The sequence below is a fragment of the Enoplosus armatus genome, chromosome 22 (genome assembly GCF_043641665.1).
Source record: "Enoplosus armatus isolate fEnoArm2 chromosome 22, fEnoArm2.hap1, whole genome shotgun sequence".
Classification (NCBI taxonomy): Eukaryota; Metazoa; Chordata; class Actinopteri; order Centrarchiformes; family Enoplosidae; genus Enoplosus; species Enoplosus armatus.
In genome coordinates, this window is record NC_092201.1 from 6,087,571 (window position 1) to 6,106,134 (window position 18,564).

Sequence of the window (18,564 nt, forward strand, 5' to 3'; positions counted from 1 at the left end):
GAAATGGTACGCTCCGCTCTGCTTCACGAGGTACGTATTTGTTTACTGATGTGACCTTAGTGTGTTCACAGCAGTGTGTGTGTGTCTGAACCATATTAAGGGTATTATGAGGACAAGACGCAGTTCACAATCACAAGAAAATGCCCCCCTGAAACATCTTAACTTGTTGCATGGATAAAATATAAACACTTCCTGGTGAAAAATACAGGTTTTCAAATGTTGACATATGAAATTATAGATATAAATCTCAAAATACTTTTGCATAACAAATTATCAATAACATTCAATATTTACAAGATAGAATCACAGAAATTAAAAATATTACTAAAAAAATAACTAAAGACTTGATTACCATGTGCATAAAATGCAGTTAAAGGGCAGACTAGCTTTTAGATATTAGAGATCAATGCTGTAAACATTGTATTGGGGTGGCAGCAGCCATGTGAAAATAATGGTACCTCAAATAACCTTGTGACAGATCACAGTGGCCAATTGTCTTCTACTGTGCCCCTTACAAAATGCAATATTGTCTTATAATAACTTTAATAAGGATACTACAAAATCCACTGTTCTTGATTTATCATTCGTTATGAAATTTATCATACAATCATTTTTCTGGACTGATTTTGAATTAAATCGTTTTGTTTAGACACCACACACAGACAAACATGAACAAATGATTACAGGATCTGTAAACTATTACAATAATAAGAATACATTCTTCTGTATTGTTATGGCCTTCTGTCCTATATTTTGATGCATTTGCATACAGAGAAAAACAGACAGACGAAATACCATTCAACACAAAGGACTTTTCGTTCCTTTCTAGAAACAGGCTGAAGAGGAAATAAAGTAGTTGGTTATTATGTGTCTATGTTTGTTGTATTGTATTGTTGTTTATTCATTCAAAGTGGTATATGCTATGCCAGATCTCTCATGCATGTAGAAAATCCTGTCATTAACTAGGTCATGAAATGTCACTGCCATATGCACATTGTCATTGATGTCAAATAAGTTCCCTAAACATTCCAGACACATGAGTTGAATTATTTGTACATGGTACAGGTTCCTCGTAACACCAAACTATGCCTTCTAAATGTTTGTCCTGACAGCTTGGTGACCTGAAGAATTGAAAGATATTTAATTCGATTTTGCCTGTTAGGAGCATAAACATGTATAGCCCTATATAAAAGAAGAATGCTGTGGAATTTTCCAGTGGCTGAAAGGGATGACTACTTGTCTTACTTTAGAAAAGTAAATAAGCTATTTTACAAAAAATAAGTTTGATACATTTTGGAAAATCTGGCACATTTCTACTTTGTACATTCTGCTTTCCTCCTACATTTCTTGTTGTATCTTATGTCAATTTATCATTAGCATTTTAATAATTATATATTTTTTATTTTCTTTTCCTTTTCCTTGTTTATTTCAAGGACCAGGGAATAATATCATTAGAATATTTCAATTGTCTGTAAGCATGCATAAAGATGGAATGCCTCTAGAGGAATCAAAAGTGTCTTCTGAGGATTTGATCAAATTTTAAAATAGCGTCCAAGAAAGTTGTACGTATATCAGGGATGTGACTGTTGTAAAATTAAAAAATGTGAGTCTTGGCAGGGAGAAAGTCGTTATATTCATTTTACAACTGGGCTGAAAATGAAAATCATGAGCAAACATCCTGATGGTTTATGTGTGGCAGATGGAGTTAGTGCAGAATAACGTCCTGCAGGGCAGACAAAAAATAAATAAAGAAAACCCAAATATCGTTCTTTGGTGTGTGTTTTTACATTTAATACACTGTTTTCTTTTAAAACATATGACCAACATGTCGAAAAATCAATTTTAAGCACTAATATAACTGATTTTATGTAAGATAAAATTAGAAACGACTTGCAGTACGTCGTATTGCCTTTAGAGGGCAGCAGCCTGCCGCCTGTCGGTTACGTTTAGAAAAAGAGAAGAAGAAGAAGACGTCACACACGGAGAGCTCGTGATGGCGGTTGATTTGACTCCTCGGTTCAGAAGATTGAACAGCCAAACAAGAAGTTTTCGTGAAAATGTACAGCACGGTAAGATCTGAGCAATAACGCCAAATGAGTTACAAGTTAGCCAATCTCCCCTTTATAAAATACAAACACAGATAAAGTAAACGGTAAATAAAGGCTAAGACGCTGGAGTCTACGTTAGCATTGACGGATCAATCGTGCTGTTGATTTTACGTTATTTGGTTAAAATGTTTCATTGACCAGAGTTGGAGGGACATTGACCCCCAGGGACCCTGCTTAAGGAGTCCGCATATGGTTTACAGAAGTGATGGAGCAAGTATTCTGAATCTTAAGGAAAAATTAAGTAAAACTCATTCATTAAAATAAATGGGTCGATGTGTAAGCAGCACTTTACTGTTGTAGTTGGTGGAGCTATTCTAACTACATTATGTAGCAGCGTGTTAGTAATAATAATAATAATAATTAGTAAGAATGCATCAATGTAAATGTAAATGAACAGAACATGTTTGTTAGTAAATTGTAGGTAAATGGGCTTATCCAACCAGTTTGACCTATATTAAGTCCATCATAACATTCAACCTGTTTTGACCCCTTGCCCTCTAACCCTGTGTCCCCTATTAGGTTTCTCGGGGCCCTTCGGTGCTACCCAGCTGTGGCACAACATCATCCAGGCCCTGCAAAACCAGGTGGAGGTACGCCGCTGTAGAAGGCACTTACGTGTTCATGCTGAATGTTTCACGGGCTCAGACGCGGTGGACGCCGTCCTCAGTTATTTGATGCAGAACGTGGTGTTTTGCACAAGTGAAGTGTCTCGCCTCAAAGCTGCTCGACTCTGCCAGGCTCTGATGGAGGCCAAGGTGTTCGAACCGGTGGGTACGAAGCTGTTTCGCAGAGACAAGGAAGTGACCTTTGAGGACAGCAGCTGCAGCCTTTACCGTTTTCTGGAATATAAAGTGTTACCCAATTCTGCCATGAAGGAGTGCAATAGTGACACCGAAAACATGCAACCAGAAGAACAGGAGATGAGGAGGAAGAAGAGCTCGAGGTTGGTTTTACTTAAAATCCCCTTTCTGGTATGTTAAAGTGGTGTTGAATCTTTTTCAGTATAGAAACCCGATTGCAAAATAAAGTAACACTGCACTGAAATGAAACACTCGTATACACAGCAGACATGGGAGATGCATAAATGTATCTGATATGATATTTATATTAGCATATATGTAGCTCTACATCTTTGATTTTGGTTAATTTTCTTATATCTTTCATGGAGCACCAAAAGTCATACCCACATATCGCATTTTATATATCAAGGTTTTTATTTAGTAAAAAGTATTCTGATAACTTGATTTTTCATTGCACACTGCACAGCTTTATTACCCAGAATGTTTGATAATCACCAAAATGCTTCTTGTTTCTGGAGGCTGAAGGAACTAAGGACGATCTCTAATCCCCTTGCTGTTGGACCATCAGACAGGAGGGTTGAGAGGCTGCTGAGGACCATCAACCTGCGACCGACCTTATCTCCAGCCCTAAACACAACCCCCACTAGTTCTGCTTTTCTTTCCAAAGCTGGTAAGACGGAGCTAATCTGTCAGTATTTGTCAGTATGGTGGGTGCCCTATACAAGGGAACAACAGTCCATGACGGTTTATGGTGGACAAATATTTTTCTGTCAAATATTTTTTCCTATTTCTTCCCTCCCCAGTGGTGGATGAGGTTTGGAAGCAGCAGACGCTGCTGCAGCTGCTGCAGATAGTAGAGCTGCCCATGCTGGACTGCATCCTGACCTCTCCTGCCAGGGTTCAGCTCCAGGTCTGCAGAGCTCCTCTGGCCACCCAGGACCTGGTTATCTCTAACACATGCCTGGATAGAGAGCTGGCCGACACCCTTAATCTGCCCCAGTCAGTGCTCTGATTAGTATTTTGAAGCTTTTTTGCACAGTGGACAGAAAACTAGATCCTGTTCCATCATGTATTGTTGTTGTTTTCCACCTCCTCTACAGTACAGTGTACAATGTTCTGTTTCTTCACGCTGTGTATACAGGTTGGATGGATGGCTGTCTGCAGCGGCAGACTGCTTGGAGCTCTTTCCCGACCAGCTGATCGTGGTTGCAGGGCAACAGCTCAGCCAACAAGGTGGGGATGCCTTTTCTGAAGGTCTCCAGGCCGAGCAGATGGCAAGCCAAAAGAGACTGCTCTTTGACACCATTGCCAAGTACTACAGTGGACAGGAAAAAGCTCCGCTTCTCTTAGGACGTCATCTGGACATACATGCTGCCATTCTGAATTTGCTGGGTGAGACTTTGACATTTGATCTCTCCATTAAGATCATTTTCCGCCTCCTGTCTTGACAACATCTTGTTTCTTTCCAGATGAAGGGAAGGTGCAGGATGCCATCACAGCATCTCAGTTGTGTTTTCGACTGCTGGAGACGAGCGTGAGGGATGAACTCAGGAGACTGCTGGCCTTTATGGCCACAGCGGCTCACACAGATGCTTGCCGTCTTCAGAAACAGGTGATTCGCTTCCTTCACCAAACCACACTGTCAGCTCTTGCTTTTTTGTGCACACTTGTAGTGTATCATACAAAGAAATACAATTTATTGACAATAATGGAAAGAAAATGTTGTGAGTCCAACAGACCAGAAGACTGTTGGGTGTTTATAGCCCATGTTGTACATTGTTCAGCTGCTTTTTTTATATTCAAGTGTAGCTTTATTTTGTAGTGTTACATCCAAGGTTGGTTTGAATCTATCGTTGACTTTCTGGTGTGTTTCCTTTCAGACTGACAACAGGGCCTTGGTCTGTCGCACTTTTCAGAGAGCAGTTGTCCAGAATCATGAACTGACTCGATCCCAAAGTGAAACCCTGGTGCTGTTTCTCATGGACAATTGCACTGAGCTCTTCAAGGTACACTTAGATTTATTTTAGGTGTCACTAACTAATGCTATTTTAAAGACGGTGGGAACGTATCACATCAGCGAAACTTTAGACTGTAGACCTACAGACACCTGTTAGCGGTTAGTCAATTTCATTATTCACAAGTTTTTAAAAATTGCTTTTGCCTTTTCTTCCTGTAATGAATGCAGACTCCTACATCCCTAATTGAAGCCGTGAGGAGAACACTGAGAACGATGCAGCAGGGAAAAGACCCTGACTCAATTGCCAGTAAGTCAAATACAACTACATCTAAATACAATTCGGTCCCAAATCTGTCTCCTCCAAGGCTGCTTTATAAAGGACCACATGGTAGCACACCAAACGTTAATCACTAGTCCCTGTGCATTAATGCTCCAGTCAGAAACTATTATCCTCTTCCCCACTGTGTGTTGCAGCATTCACCTTCTGCCAGCAGGTGGCGCCACATGAGTACGAGGACCAGCGAGAGGCTACCACCCTGGAGAGCCTCAAACAGCTTCTTCGTGACATTTCCTCGAGCAAAACCATACCTGCCAAGGAGAGGAGGAGGCTGCTCAAAGAGTTTGAAAAACATCACCCCGTGGTCTTCATCCAGCATTTCTCCAGCACCTTCTGAAACATACAACTGAAGGGTATTGGTTTGACTTCCTAGGTTAATTTCACAAGGCCAGTTTGCAGTGGTACGGTGCTTACACTGATGAATGATAATCATTTAATGCACATCATGAGTCTAATTAAACATGCTGTCTTTATCATTTTGGATACTTGAAAACTGACATGCATTCACACCTCTGATCCCACCTAATGTCTAGTTGTAGCGAGGGATTGACACCCTGGGTGACTGTCAGTGCAGATACCCCTATAGCTAATACAAATGGTGCTGCTACAGCAGGATGGCATGGCTGTAGCATCCCTAAATTCCTTTAAGTCACAAGAGGCCTACAAAAGTTGAAGTTTTATTTGTCGTCATGCTGTTAAGTCTAGTTTGTATATTTTTAGTACTTACTGTCCTGTAGCACTGGATGCATTATCTATCTGATAAACATTGCAATTTGATGGAGCATTTTGAGATCTGTGTGTTTAAGCCATAGGCTTAATTATAGTTATGAATGGTTTTGCACTAGTTTATAAACAATGAAATATCAGCTCATCTATGATATCAGCAGGACAGTAACTTTTCAATTGTGCATTTGTGACTGATTTTGAGTTGTAAAGCTGAATAATGTTCAAAGAGGTTTTTTTGCTTTGGTGTGCTAGATTGTTCTGGCATTACTATATTATACATTATGTGTAAAGTATAAAAACTTAAGAGGGAGTACTTAAAAAAATCTAAATATCAGCCTGTTTAACCTACTGTTTTGAGGCGTCAATTAATGAACAGCATGTGGACTAATTGATGATACTGTATTTGGACAAAGCTAATGTGTTATCCTTGAGAGCTATTTAAGTTAAGTTGATTGGTGCTTTGGAAATGGGACTGTGGTTTGCAGAAATAACGCTGTGCACTTTGATCAGGCATTGATATTTCTACATATCAAATGAAGAATAACAATATTATAGCAGCCATTTTGTTTTTATCAGTTTTACTGTAGCATTCTGTAGTGTGGTTGAGGAAGAACACTGTTAAATGCAACACTAATGTAGCTGAATGAGGTTTAACACAGTTTGTAACTTGTTTTTGTTAGAAGACAGATCTTCCTGTGAAGATTTTAAAATGAAAGCTAATATGAAATGAAAGCAGAGAGGTTACAATAATGTGTTAGGCCAACCATAGCTCAGGTTAATATTTTAGGGGTTTTAAGCATGCTCTTCATGCCAGTATCCCGGTCAAATCCTGGTCTTTTTGATTTTAATAACATTTTAGGATTTTACTAGGTGGATATTGTGCCTTTTGATGCGTAATAAATGATGACTTAATATTATTTTAGACTACTGATTTAATCTTTGGTTAAGCATGATGTCTCAGTTGGATTTTATTATTTTAATTCATGAAGCTGTGGTCATAATAAAGTAATTTACAGTCAGCATCTTTTGTTCTTTACATACACTGAAATCATGTCTGAATGCACTTTATGATGCTGAAACATGCTTTATTTTCTGTTGGAATAACGTATCTAATAAAAGTTTAATTGATTCTCACAATCAAGACTTGGCTGTAATTGTTTCCTGTGCATGCGCAACTAGTGGAGTCCTTCAGTGGCCAGCTTACAAATTACAGTATATACATATACATATACATATATATATATATATATATATATATATATATATATATATAAAATCCATTGCACTGCAGCTGTGATTCCTACCTGGGTCACTGAACGTTGTGAGCATCATAATTTGGTGCTCTATTTGGTCTTGGACTGAAAATGAATGAATGAGTGTTTGTGTAAACTGAATCAAGGGATTTGATGCACAGTTTATTTGTACATAGACTGACTGCAAAATAGTTCGTTAAAAAACTCGGATGACGTTGATGCACCTGACTTCATTAACAAACCCGGAAGTAAGCTCGTCTGTTCACTAGCGTACTAGACCACCTCATTTCGTATGCTACTGGAAGACATGGGGGCTGTGTTTCACAGCCATCACTGACAGCGGTACAGCTGAGAGTCTACTTATTATAAGAAACAAAACGGAGAGCCCCTTTTATATCAAGGTAAGTAGCTGGAGGGTTTCAGAGTGACAGTTTTGGATTGAAAGAAACGGGCTTTGACTGTAATAACAGGAACGTCACTGTCTACTTGCGCATTGTTGGCTAGTTAGCTTGGGTAGGTAGCTACCGTGATCTGTTTGTGTAAGAAAGTCTGACACGGTAGCCAACAGATTGCAACGATGATGTCATCTAGATCTACATAGGCAGATAAGGGGTTAAAAGAAGGTTTCGGAACATAGCTGTTAATTGATAACTAAGTTATAGTGCCACAGTGCTGTGCTAGTTTTGATGTGTACGAACAAGCTAAACAAGACGATTAACTTAGCTAACATCAAAGCTATTTCCCAATCAGACATATCAGTCACGCTAAGCGACGAATGTAGCATTTAAATGCTTCAACCCAACGCTGAAAATAAGTGTAATCTCACACGAATAGCTTGTCAAATTATAACCATGTTAGCAAGCTGGTGTTAATAAACTGCCCGGTGTCCTTATGGCTAACTAGCAAGCTAACGACTGTGCTAGGAAGGCGCTGTGCAGGTGGTTTTGGTGAGGTGACTGTCCAAAACGCTGCTGTCAGTTTACCTCTGTTTGTCTGGCCACTAGCTAGCTAATAACCAATGTTGACAGATGTCAGCTCGTGTTAAGTAAATTGACTCAATAATATAACAATCTCGGTGGTCATATATTTGCGTCTAGTATATATTGATTCCTTTGGCATGCATTTTTGGCTTAGACCTTTTATCCATCACGAAGTACATTAAATAATGAGCAATGACACGGTTATGCCTCAATATTGACAATTTCCTTACAGTTGAGTATATCAGGCCATAAATCCTGCAATATCTCTCAGCACAGTTCCACTTCTTCATATGAAGCTATATTGTTTTGGGTTAGGCTCAAGTAGATCTGGCTGTTTTAGAAAATTAGGAAATGAAGAGGACTGAGAAAGACTGTCACACTGACATAAACACTGACAAAGCTGACAGCATCAGATTGAGCCATGCTTTATTGATAGATGTCATATTTCTGTGCACCCTCGATGTGGCTATTCACTCAGTTGTGTAATACTGTAATTCGATTTTGATTGAGATTCAGTGTGCTTTGATCCATTTAATGTTGATGCATTTTTTTTACGTGGGAATCAATTAATTGTGCAAACTGTATCACATGCATCTCAATTTATGGACAAAAGCTTAGTCTGCCTGGTTGCCGTGCGGTGAAATAAACCTCAAAGTACTAGAAGCCCACTTAAGACTGACAAAACTCTCAAGAAACTGTTCATATAGAAATGATTTGGCTATGTTACCGCCAGCCATGTTCTTTTGTCTGACTTCCTGTTGCCTAACATGCTGTCAAGTCACTCTGAAGTATTTTGAAAGAGAGGCTTAATGTGGTGTGCTTGAGTTTGCTCTGAGTCATTTTATATTTTCGAGGACAGCTTGGGCTGTTATGGTGCTTTTTCTCCTCAGCCAGCACAGGCAGGACACTGCGCACTTTGATGTGCAAATTTTCAAGCAGGTGCTTTAGAGTGCATGTCTAATGGATTGTTGAAGGTTTTTGCTTAGCAAGAAAGGATTAGGCTACCTCTTTCTGTGATTATTGTTGTTTTGACATTTGACTCACTGGTCTATACCTCCTGTAACTGTATTTTTGTTTGACTGCTTACCTGTCCTGGGTGGTCTGTTATCCACTTCTCTCCTTTCCTGCCAGGTTAGACCTGAATATGGAGTCTATGTTAAACAAGCTAAAAAGCACTGTCACCAAGGTGACTGCTGATGTCACCAGCGCTGTCATGGGAAACCCGGTGACACGGGAGTTTGAAGTCGGACGACATATTGCCAGCGGGGGTCCTGGCATGTGCTGGAGGATCTACAATGGCACCAAGAAGTCCACCAAACAGGTGTGTGTATTAATATCCTCCCCTGACCAGACCTGCTCCAATTCATAAAAGTTTAGATTTAAATGGATAGCCCAGGAGTCACTGTTGGGCTTAATAAAGCTAATTTTAGTTGTTGCTAATTGTAGTTTGCCTTTGCGCCTCCAGGAAGTGGCTGTGTTTGTGTTTGATAAGAAGATGATTGATAAGTATCAGAAATTTGAGAAGGACCAAATCATTGATTCGCTGAAAAGAGGGGTGCAACAGCTGACCAGACTGCGTCACCCCCGTCTCCTGACTGTGCAGCATCCTCTGGAAGAGTCACGGTGATTAGCACACACACACACAAACATAACAAACATGTATATCGAGGACAAACTGAATGAGTCACAACTCAAAGAGGGGCTTTGCATTCAAGGGTAGAATTGCCTAACAAATCAGTTTATCTACCTCTGTGTGTGCATATGTGAGCAGAAGCTTGTTATGATCAAAAGACTGGTCACTGAATAATGTATGACCCCTGAGGACAACGTAAGGTTAAGGCTGTCTTGTGCTTACTTTCTTTTTACCACTCTGTCTTTAACTTTCACCCAGGGCAGCTCTAAATTCAAAATACGTCTCTCGCTCTGTTTTTGCCTTTTCTCATGTTGTTAATTGTCCCTGCCTGACAAGAATAACTCAACACTTGAAAAGCAGTTGTTTCAAATGATACTGATGTTTTTTGTGTATGTGGCCCTCAGAGACTGCTTGGCATTCTGTACAGAGCCGGTGTTTGCCAGTCTGTCCAACGTGCTGGGCCAGTGGGAAAACCTGCCCAGCCCCATTCCCACCGACATCAAGGAGTACAAACTCTATGATGTGGAGACCAAGTATGGCTTGCTACAGGTGAGAGTGCAGACAGGTTAGCTTGCTTGACAAAAGCACTAGCTATCACACAAAATACATTTCAGACACAATAAAACACATAAGGAATTTTAATAAAGCTAAAGAAGTGCTTATTTAGTGTATAAATTGTATTTTCTCTGGACACATTATGTATGACACAGTAATTACACTGTTGCTCGTTGTACGCATTCATACTGTATGCTGTTTCTTCTCGTAGCCAGTTGAACCAGCTCAATTCCCTGCCTCACCTTTCTGCTGTTGCTGCAACATGCTGCAGTGTCAAATAATTTGATATCAGGCCTCATCCTTTTTTCTCTGATACACACCCACGTTGTGGAAAAAGGCAAGATGAAAGAAATAAAGATCAGTTTATCTAAGTTACTGAAAGGAGATCATTTATGGCTGATTGAAAAATGCCTTCAATGTCTACCATAACAACTATTAATCCTGTAGTTATTACAGTAACCTGTAACCTTTTCACCTTTCCATTCCAAAGATGAGAAGTGTCAGATCCAAATTAAATCCAGGGCATAATCTGTTCACACTGATTTATCTGTGACAGTGACATTTTCCTTTTTCTATCTCTCCAGATCTCGGAGGGTTTGTCCTTTCTCCACAGTGGGGTGAAAATGGTCCATGGCAACTTGTGTCTTGAGAACATCATCCTCAACAAGAGTGGAGCCTGGAAGATCATGGGCTTTGACTTCAGCATCTCCTCTACCAACCCCTCAGATGCTGAGGTGTGTTTGAAGACTTCTGTTCCTTTAGTACAGTCTGTCAGGCAGGGCTCCCTCCTAAGCTTACTGCCGTCAAGATGCTCTACCAAAATAATCATGTCCAGCAGTATTGTCACATCTTTATATTCTCATGTTCTCTCATCCTCTTCAGCCTAAGTACACATGTAAAGAGTGGGAGCCCAACCTCCCGCCGCTCTGCCTCCCCAACCCCGAGTACCTGGCGCCTGAGTACATCCTGTCCGTCAGCTGTGACTCAGCCTCTGACATGTACTCGCTGGGCGTGGTCATGCATGCCGTCTTCAATGAGGGCAAGCCTGTTTTCCAAGTCAACAAGCATGACATTTTTAAGAGCTTCAGCAGGCAGCTGGACCAGGTGAGTGGAGACGAATGACTGGATAGACTCAAAGGATCATAAATCTTTCAGAAAATTATTATAAGCAATTTTATGAACGTCGCTTGAACTTGGGATGTGTGATTTTCTTTCCACACATGCTTATTTTTTTCCTTTTTTCGTGCTCATCTCTCTGGCAGCTGCTGACATTTGTGTCATTATCCAGCTCTGAGTGCAGGCGGATACCTTGTCCAGATTTGATTTGATTGCTAAACAAACAAACATGTTTGAAATAATCCTGATGATTGTGACTTGACACACTCCAGGATCAGCTGCTCTGAGCTAATGTGGCCTTGATGTATTCTTAAAAACCAAGTCATGCAGCAGATCACATCTATAGTACAGTAAAAAATGATGTGCTGTAGCTCAAGAGTGTGTTACTATTAACAATCAAACACTGATTTTATTCTCTTTTCTGCTCTGTTCCATTCTTTCTGTGTTTCAATTGTAGCTGAGCAGCATGAGTCCAGCACTGTTGAACAAGATCCCAGAGGAGGTGCGGGAGCATGTCAAAATGCTGCTCAGCGTCACACCCAACGTCCGACCAGATGCCGACCAGATGACCAAGGTCTGCATTGTTACCCCATTATTATTATTATATAAGAATTAGCATATTCTCATAGCATGTGCTTATGTTGGTAATGTCTGATGACTTTTGTTTGTGTTTTTGTGTAAAATTCAGATTCCATTTTTTGACGACGTGGGTGCTATGACCCTGCAGTACTTTGACTCCCTATTCCAGAGGGACAACTTACAGAAGTCCCAGTTCTACAAAGGCCTCCCCAAAGTCCTGCCCAAACTACCCAAGGTAATTGCTTGTACGTTTTGTAAAGGAAATGTGGTGTATGTCAGGTATGAAGGGTGAGCTAAGCGGTCAAAGAATCAAGTACAAGTATGGATATTTTCCAGATTTGTTTACTGTGCAGTAACAGCAAGTTTAGGCAGTTTGACAGTCCTCCTTTTTCAGTAACTGAGTTCTCATGTTACTGTCAAATAGTCCTTTCAGTGCTCCCATATCTATTAGACTACATGCTCTCACATGCTCTATGTTTAGTTGTGTATAAGTTCTCACACACAAACACAGACAAGTGATTGTGAGACAAGTTCTGACACTGTTTCTTATATATATATATATATATATATATGTTCTAGTTAGTTAAAAATGCTCTCTAATAAACTCATCAGGGACATACAGCATTACAGTTTGAAGTCATACTCTCTCACGGGACCCATTCTGTTTTCCTTTCTCTCAGAGAGTGGTGGTGTATCGAATCTTGCCGGCATTGACCTCCGAGTTTGTCAACCCGGACATGGTCCCTTTCGTGCTGCCCAACGTGCTGCTGATCGCCGAGGAGTGCACTAAGGAGGAGTATGTTCGCCTCATCATGCCTGACCTCACGCCTGTTTTCAAGCAACAGGAGCCTGTTCAGGTAGACACACACAGAAAGGCAGAACTTGGCAGTATGCTTATGCACATGTCTGAAACAAAGTTGGTCATTCAAGTGTTTAAAATTACTATTGTAGTCTAAGCATTCGTTGGCAAGCTAGCAGTGCACTCAAGTAATGACATGTACTCAGGTGATGTGCTCTGCCTTTTTGAAAAACATTCCTAAAAGTGTGATTTTCCTCTTTAAACCTTTGCATGTTTCTCTCTTTTTGGCTTTTGTGTGTTTGAGATTTGAAAGTGAGATTAATCAGTTCAAAATAACCGACTAAAGAGCATGCTCTTGTCTTTCTTTGTATTTTTCTTCCCATGCGTCTTCAGGCTAGTAATATGGTGAGTGGTCTCTGCTGTGAAAATGCTCCAGTCACATCAGCCTGTTTGTGTGTTGTGCTGTCTGTAGTGCTAAAAGCATTTCTAAAACCACTGAAAGCACTGTCTCTGTTGTCTACTCACCACCTCACTCATCTGTAGAAAATAGTGCATCATTCTCTTGATTTGACTCTTGTTTTCTTAACTGGGTCCCTGTGCTGTGCAGATCCTGCTGATATTCCTGCAGAAGATGGACTTACTGCTGACCAAGACCCCAGCGGAGGACATTAAGAACAGTGTGCTGCCTATGGTCTACAGGGCTCTGGAAGCCCCTTCTGTACAGATCCAGGTACGGCGGGGGGGGGGGGGGCTGCTTAGTGTTTGAGGTGCTGTTGGGATTAATTTAACACAGTCAGCTGTAAACTTTGGAAACCAGAGAAGTGACCACCAGATCAATTAAAGATGGTGGCAAGTTGTCTAGCAGCCGTTATCATCCTCATCAACATCATCATCAAATAGGTCATGACTGAAGGAACTACTGTATGATTTAAAAAACAAAACAAAATCTGGTTGCTTTGTACTTCAAACAGGTGGTCTAAAACATTGTGACAATAGTTGTCAATTTGTATTTCATTAGTGTACACTTTAAGCATCCCACTTGGAGAGCTTGGAACATTATTATTCTCACCGGCTGTGCTCCTTGTTCTCTTTTCAGTGCTGCCTTGAGAGCACAGTAAGAATGAATGCACTTGGCATCTTAAAAATGTCAGATTTCATAACGTCTTATCTGTGTTCGAGCAGGAGCTGTGCCTGAACATCATCCCGACGTTTGCCAACCTGATTGACTACCCGTCCATGAAGAACTCCCTCATCCCTCGAATCAAATCAGCCTGCCTGCAGACCTCCTCACTTGCTGTGAGTCTCCATCAGTCATTTTCTGCTCTCAGCCTGCCTATGCATAAATAAATAAAATCTGTAGTTATGCCTTTTAGGTGTCTGTACTTTTGTCCTTCTCTAACACTGTTTTACTCATTACTGTCTACTACCAAATGAAATGTCTGAATCCGTCTTTCAAAATGTGAATGTATTTTTACTTTGTCTATGTATGTATCTTCCTTTTATTTCTGTGTAGGTGCGAGTGAACTCTTTGGTGTGTCTGGGGAAGATTTTGGAATATCTAGACAAGTGGTTTGTCATCGATGAGATCCTGCCCTTCCTACAACAGATACCCTCCAGAGAACCAGCAGTACTCATGGGCGTTCTAGGTAAAGAAACTGGACACACTTCCTACTTGTGCGATTGATACAGTTGAGCAACCTTCTTGGTTTGCTTCATGATTGGTTATTTGACTTTTCTCACTTTAGGAATATATAAGTGCACCTTCAGCCACAAGAAGTTGGGCATCCCCAAAGAGAACCTTGCCACCAAGACCCTTCCCCACCTAGTTTCTCTTAGTATAGACAGCAACCTCAACCTTAACCAGGTACTACACACACAAACACACATGCATACCTTTTTTAATTTAATTTACTTGCAAATTATTTTTCCGTTAACACATTTTGTATCATCTGCTTAATTCTATTTAATGTAATTTCAGTTTTTTTTTTAAGTTCGCTCTTGTCTAATCTTATCTGATATATTCCTTGTTTCAGTTTAACTCGTTCATGGCGGTTATACGGGACATGCTGAGTCGCATGGAGGCTGAACACAAGACCAAGTTGGAGCAGCTGCACGTCATGCAAGAGCAGCACAGGTGTCTGTCACAATGTTAAATCACCCTGTATTATAGCCTCCTTTCTATTCTCTCTGATTAAATATAAAATGGTTATACATATTAATGGGGGTTTTATACCCTAGAACATTTAGTAATTGGATCTGTCTGTGAAAGCAATTAGCAGTGGATACTGGCCACATGAATATGGTAATGGTTTGGCTAACCAGGGTTATATAAATGTCTGCATTCAAATTCCTTCTGCTTTCTGATTTTGTTCATTGTTGTCTCTTATAACAGGAGTATTAACATATCAAACCCAGGGAACCAATCAGAGGAGACTAAGAGCCCACCTAGCACTTGCAACCAGGTGAGAAGTCAATTCCATGACAACAAAGGAACAGATCAGAGAACATGGGTGTTCTTTCTTTTCTTTTGCCTTAAAACCTCCTGAAAAAGAATGTTATGTTTTGCCTTTTTTATGTCTTTCCTTGCTTTCAGATTGATGATATCTTTGGCAGCACAGGGGTTAATGGGAAAGAGAATGGATCTGCAGCCACAGCCCCACAGCCTAATAGAGTATGAAAACAATCTCACACCTCATTTACACAAATCTTCACCTTTTGTTCATTTTGCATGCAGTCCAATTTGTTCATGCTCTCTGTTCCTTTGCACCTCCCTAGATGTCTCTGACTCTAGAGGAGAAACAGCGATTGGCTAAGGAGCAGGAGCAGGCAGCCAAACTGAGGAACCAGCAGCCATTGGCACCACAGACTATCAAATCAGCCACCACCACCAACACAAAGGTAACGCCTGACGACGTCTCTGTGCACAAACACATGCTCAAACACTTGCATCTTTTGATGATAAATCTCACCCCATGTTATGTTGCAGACTAAGGATCTGACGAGCAGCCTTCTCAACAACATGACATCTCTAAACAGCATGTCCTTGGCCAATACAGCACGAGCAACCCCAGTGCAGGGCACCACCATCACTGCCTTCTCCTCCCCCAGCCCCATGGTGGGCTCCATGGGCGCCTCTGTCTCCAACGGCTTCAACGCACCAATGGGCTTTCAGACAGGTGGCATGGGGATGGGCATGCGGCCCACAGGCCCCGGCCTCTACGGCGGCATGGCCACCGCCACCAGCACCCCAAACTTTGGAGCCCTCACGCAGAATCAAGGACCCATTGGGCAGACAAATAAAGCCCCCGACATGTCAGCCTTGGACAGTCTTTTTACACCCAGCCAGCCCAAAGTCACCCTCAACCAAATGGGTCCAAAGGCTCCACCTGGCCCGAGCACCCCTTGGCTCAATCAGTTTGGTTCAGCCCAGAACGCTCAGACTCAGATGCAGGGTGCGCCAGTAGGTATGGGAGGAGTGCCTAGTGGGTTTGGGATGCAAGCAAACCCTTTTTTCAGCCCGCAGAACTTTTCTCAACCTGCTGCTGCCCCTAGCCTGAACCAAAGTGGAATTAAACATAGCGCATCTGTCAACAATGATCTGAAAGACTTATTCGGCTAAACGTAAATTTAGAAAAGATGCCGTGTTAAGTATATTCTTTTAAAAACTTTGGACAGAAGAGCCTTGAATTCTCACAGAACAAGACACTGATTGAATGTGAATATTTGAAATCCTTTCGGTCTGTCGCGGTCTGTATTTTTAATCCGACCTGGTTTAAATTCTGACTCTCGCTCACATTCAGCTGGCAAATTAACCTGCACCTGAATTCCATTTCTACGCTGTGTTCTTTAAATGCTGGGGGTTTCCTACCGTTTTGTACTTGACATTCTTGGGAGTCCAAATGTCATGGGTTGAGATGAATCCCAACTCAGTTTATTCAGGAAGGTTTTGTGTTCATATCATGAGTGATTGAATGGATGGAGTGGATTTCACTGCAACCAAATCACCCCTTAAAATTGGCAGAAAAAGACGGAAAGAGTGGCTTCCACGCTTCACATCTGCTCAGTTTCAGGCTTCTGTAGCTTTTTATTGCTTCTCCGGACTATTTTAGGATTTTGCTGCATGTCTAAAGTGATCAGAGAGTTGGCTTAATAACAAACACTGCATAGACCAAAATGTCTGAGCCCAGTGGGAGGTAGCTTGAAGTGTAGCACTGACAAGCCTGCAGTCACTGATCTGCATCCAGGAGGCTCCTCAGTGGAGACGATCTGAAAGGGGGTGTAGAAAATTGACAGTCCCACATTTGCGGTTTAGACCAGGAGAACCAAGTAGCCCCACTGCAGTCCGTCTCCATGGTAACCGTTTCTCTGCAGCACCAGAAACCATTTTGTAGACTGATGATCCAGTCTGGTCTTCATTCTTTTCCTGCTTTTGGTTTTCGGTTTTGGCTTTTTTTTCTTTACTTAAATTTGACATCTAAGCAAACATGTTGAAAAGGGAAGGGTTAGTTTTGTCTGGTCAAAGGTTGTTGACGACCATTTCACCTCCTTTGGTAACAAAAAACCTGGTATCAGTTTCTGTAAATGGCAGTTTGAATGACATATCCGTGTCTGATGATAGTGGAGTAACTATTGCAGCAGTGCCCTTTTTAACAAGACGCTAATGCTAAAGGCAATGAACAAGGACCATATGCACTGCTTAGGCTGTTGTGCCTTACATGGGTACAAGTGTAACTAGACAGACGGCACTCATCTGTTACTCAAGTATTAATATATTTTCCCTTTTAATCAGCTGTCTGGCTTTTGCTTCTCAAATTTACTTGCTTTGTTGCATGTTACTGAAATTGACCACAAAAGATCTAAAGTTTGATTTTTAGCATCTTTTGTAATGATGATTCCTGATGATTCCAGTGACCAATGACCATTTTATTTCACATATCCAGCTGGATTTTGCTCTGATGAGATTTTTAAAGAGGCTCAAAATCCTCCTGTGCACCATTTCTGTTGATCAATTTGTACAATGATGAAGATTTTCACTATATATTTTGATTTCAGCACTTTTCAGCTGTCAGAGGACCTGTGCTGGTGACATATTATGAAGTGTAAATATATAGTTATTTAAAAATGGATTGCTCTGTGAGGGCCTTGGCATTTTTATGTCCTTGTGATACTGGTTAAGAGGCCTTAGATGAGTCGTGTGCAATAATCCTTATTGGTTATTAAGGGTGCATGTTGATTGGCTCAAGCAGCCGTCGATGTGTCCTTACCTTCATCTCCACTGACCTACGTTAATTACCCGGGTTCGTCAGATTTTCTAAACAGCTTAACATTAATGTGTAATTTTTGAAGAGAATTACACCATTTTAGGGTTTTTAGATGCACCTTGATCACACTGTTTCTGCTGACAGTGATTGTTAACATGCTGAAGTGTAACGTCTTTTATTGGGTTCGTTTTTGTATAATAATGCCACCTATACAGGGTGAGCTCTCTCCAGCCGCATGGCAGTGTTACTCGCTAGTGAATTTGACTCTTCAGGTTCTGTTCATTTCTCCATTTTTGTCACACAAGACTACAAACGTGTCTGTGATTGCAGCTTTTTCATCTGTAGATCGACATTTGTGGCAGTTTTGATTTCATCACAAAGTGGATGTGATCTGTGAAGCTTGCGTCACAAATCCTGGCAGAACCCCAAAGCAGGAAACTAAAGCTTATTCTTCTACAAG

At 41.0% G+C, this 18,564-nt stretch overlaps 2 protein-coding genes across 2 annotated transcripts; both read left to right on the plus strand.

Moving 5' to 3' along the window:
* Positions 1 to 1,993: 1,993 nt before the first annotated feature.
* depdc4 (DEP domain containing 4) lies at positions 1,994 to 5,539 on the plus strand. The gene is made up of 9 exons (XM_070928753.1): positions 1,994 to 2,069; positions 2,628 to 3,051; positions 3,427 to 3,578; positions 3,712 to 3,907; positions 4,050 to 4,300; positions 4,378 to 4,520; positions 4,789 to 4,914; positions 5,094 to 5,172; positions 5,340 to 5,539. The coding sequence occupies exons 1-9, from the start codon at positions 1,994 to 1,996 to the stop codon at positions 5,537 to 5,539; spliced, it is 1,647 nt and encodes a 548-aa protein (XP_070784854.1).
* A 3,766-nt stretch (positions 5,540 to 9,305) lies between these two features.
* scyl2 (SCY1 like pseudokinase 2) lies at positions 9,306 to 16,462 on the plus strand. The gene is made up of 18 exons (XM_070929087.1): positions 9,306 to 9,482; positions 9,627 to 9,784; positions 10,199 to 10,343; positions 10,934 to 11,083; positions 11,232 to 11,453; positions 11,923 to 12,039; positions 12,154 to 12,279; positions 12,725 to 12,901; positions 13,237 to 13,248; positions 13,451 to 13,573; positions 14,026 to 14,139; positions 14,357 to 14,489; positions 14,589 to 14,707; positions 14,877 to 14,977; positions 15,236 to 15,305; positions 15,437 to 15,514; positions 15,619 to 15,741; positions 15,830 to 16,462. Exons 1-18 carry the CDS (start codon positions 9,306 to 9,308, stop codon positions 16,460 to 16,462), a joined length of 2,778 nt encoding a protein of 925 aa, XP_070785188.1.
* Positions 16,463 to 18,564: the final 2,102 nt, after the last annotated feature.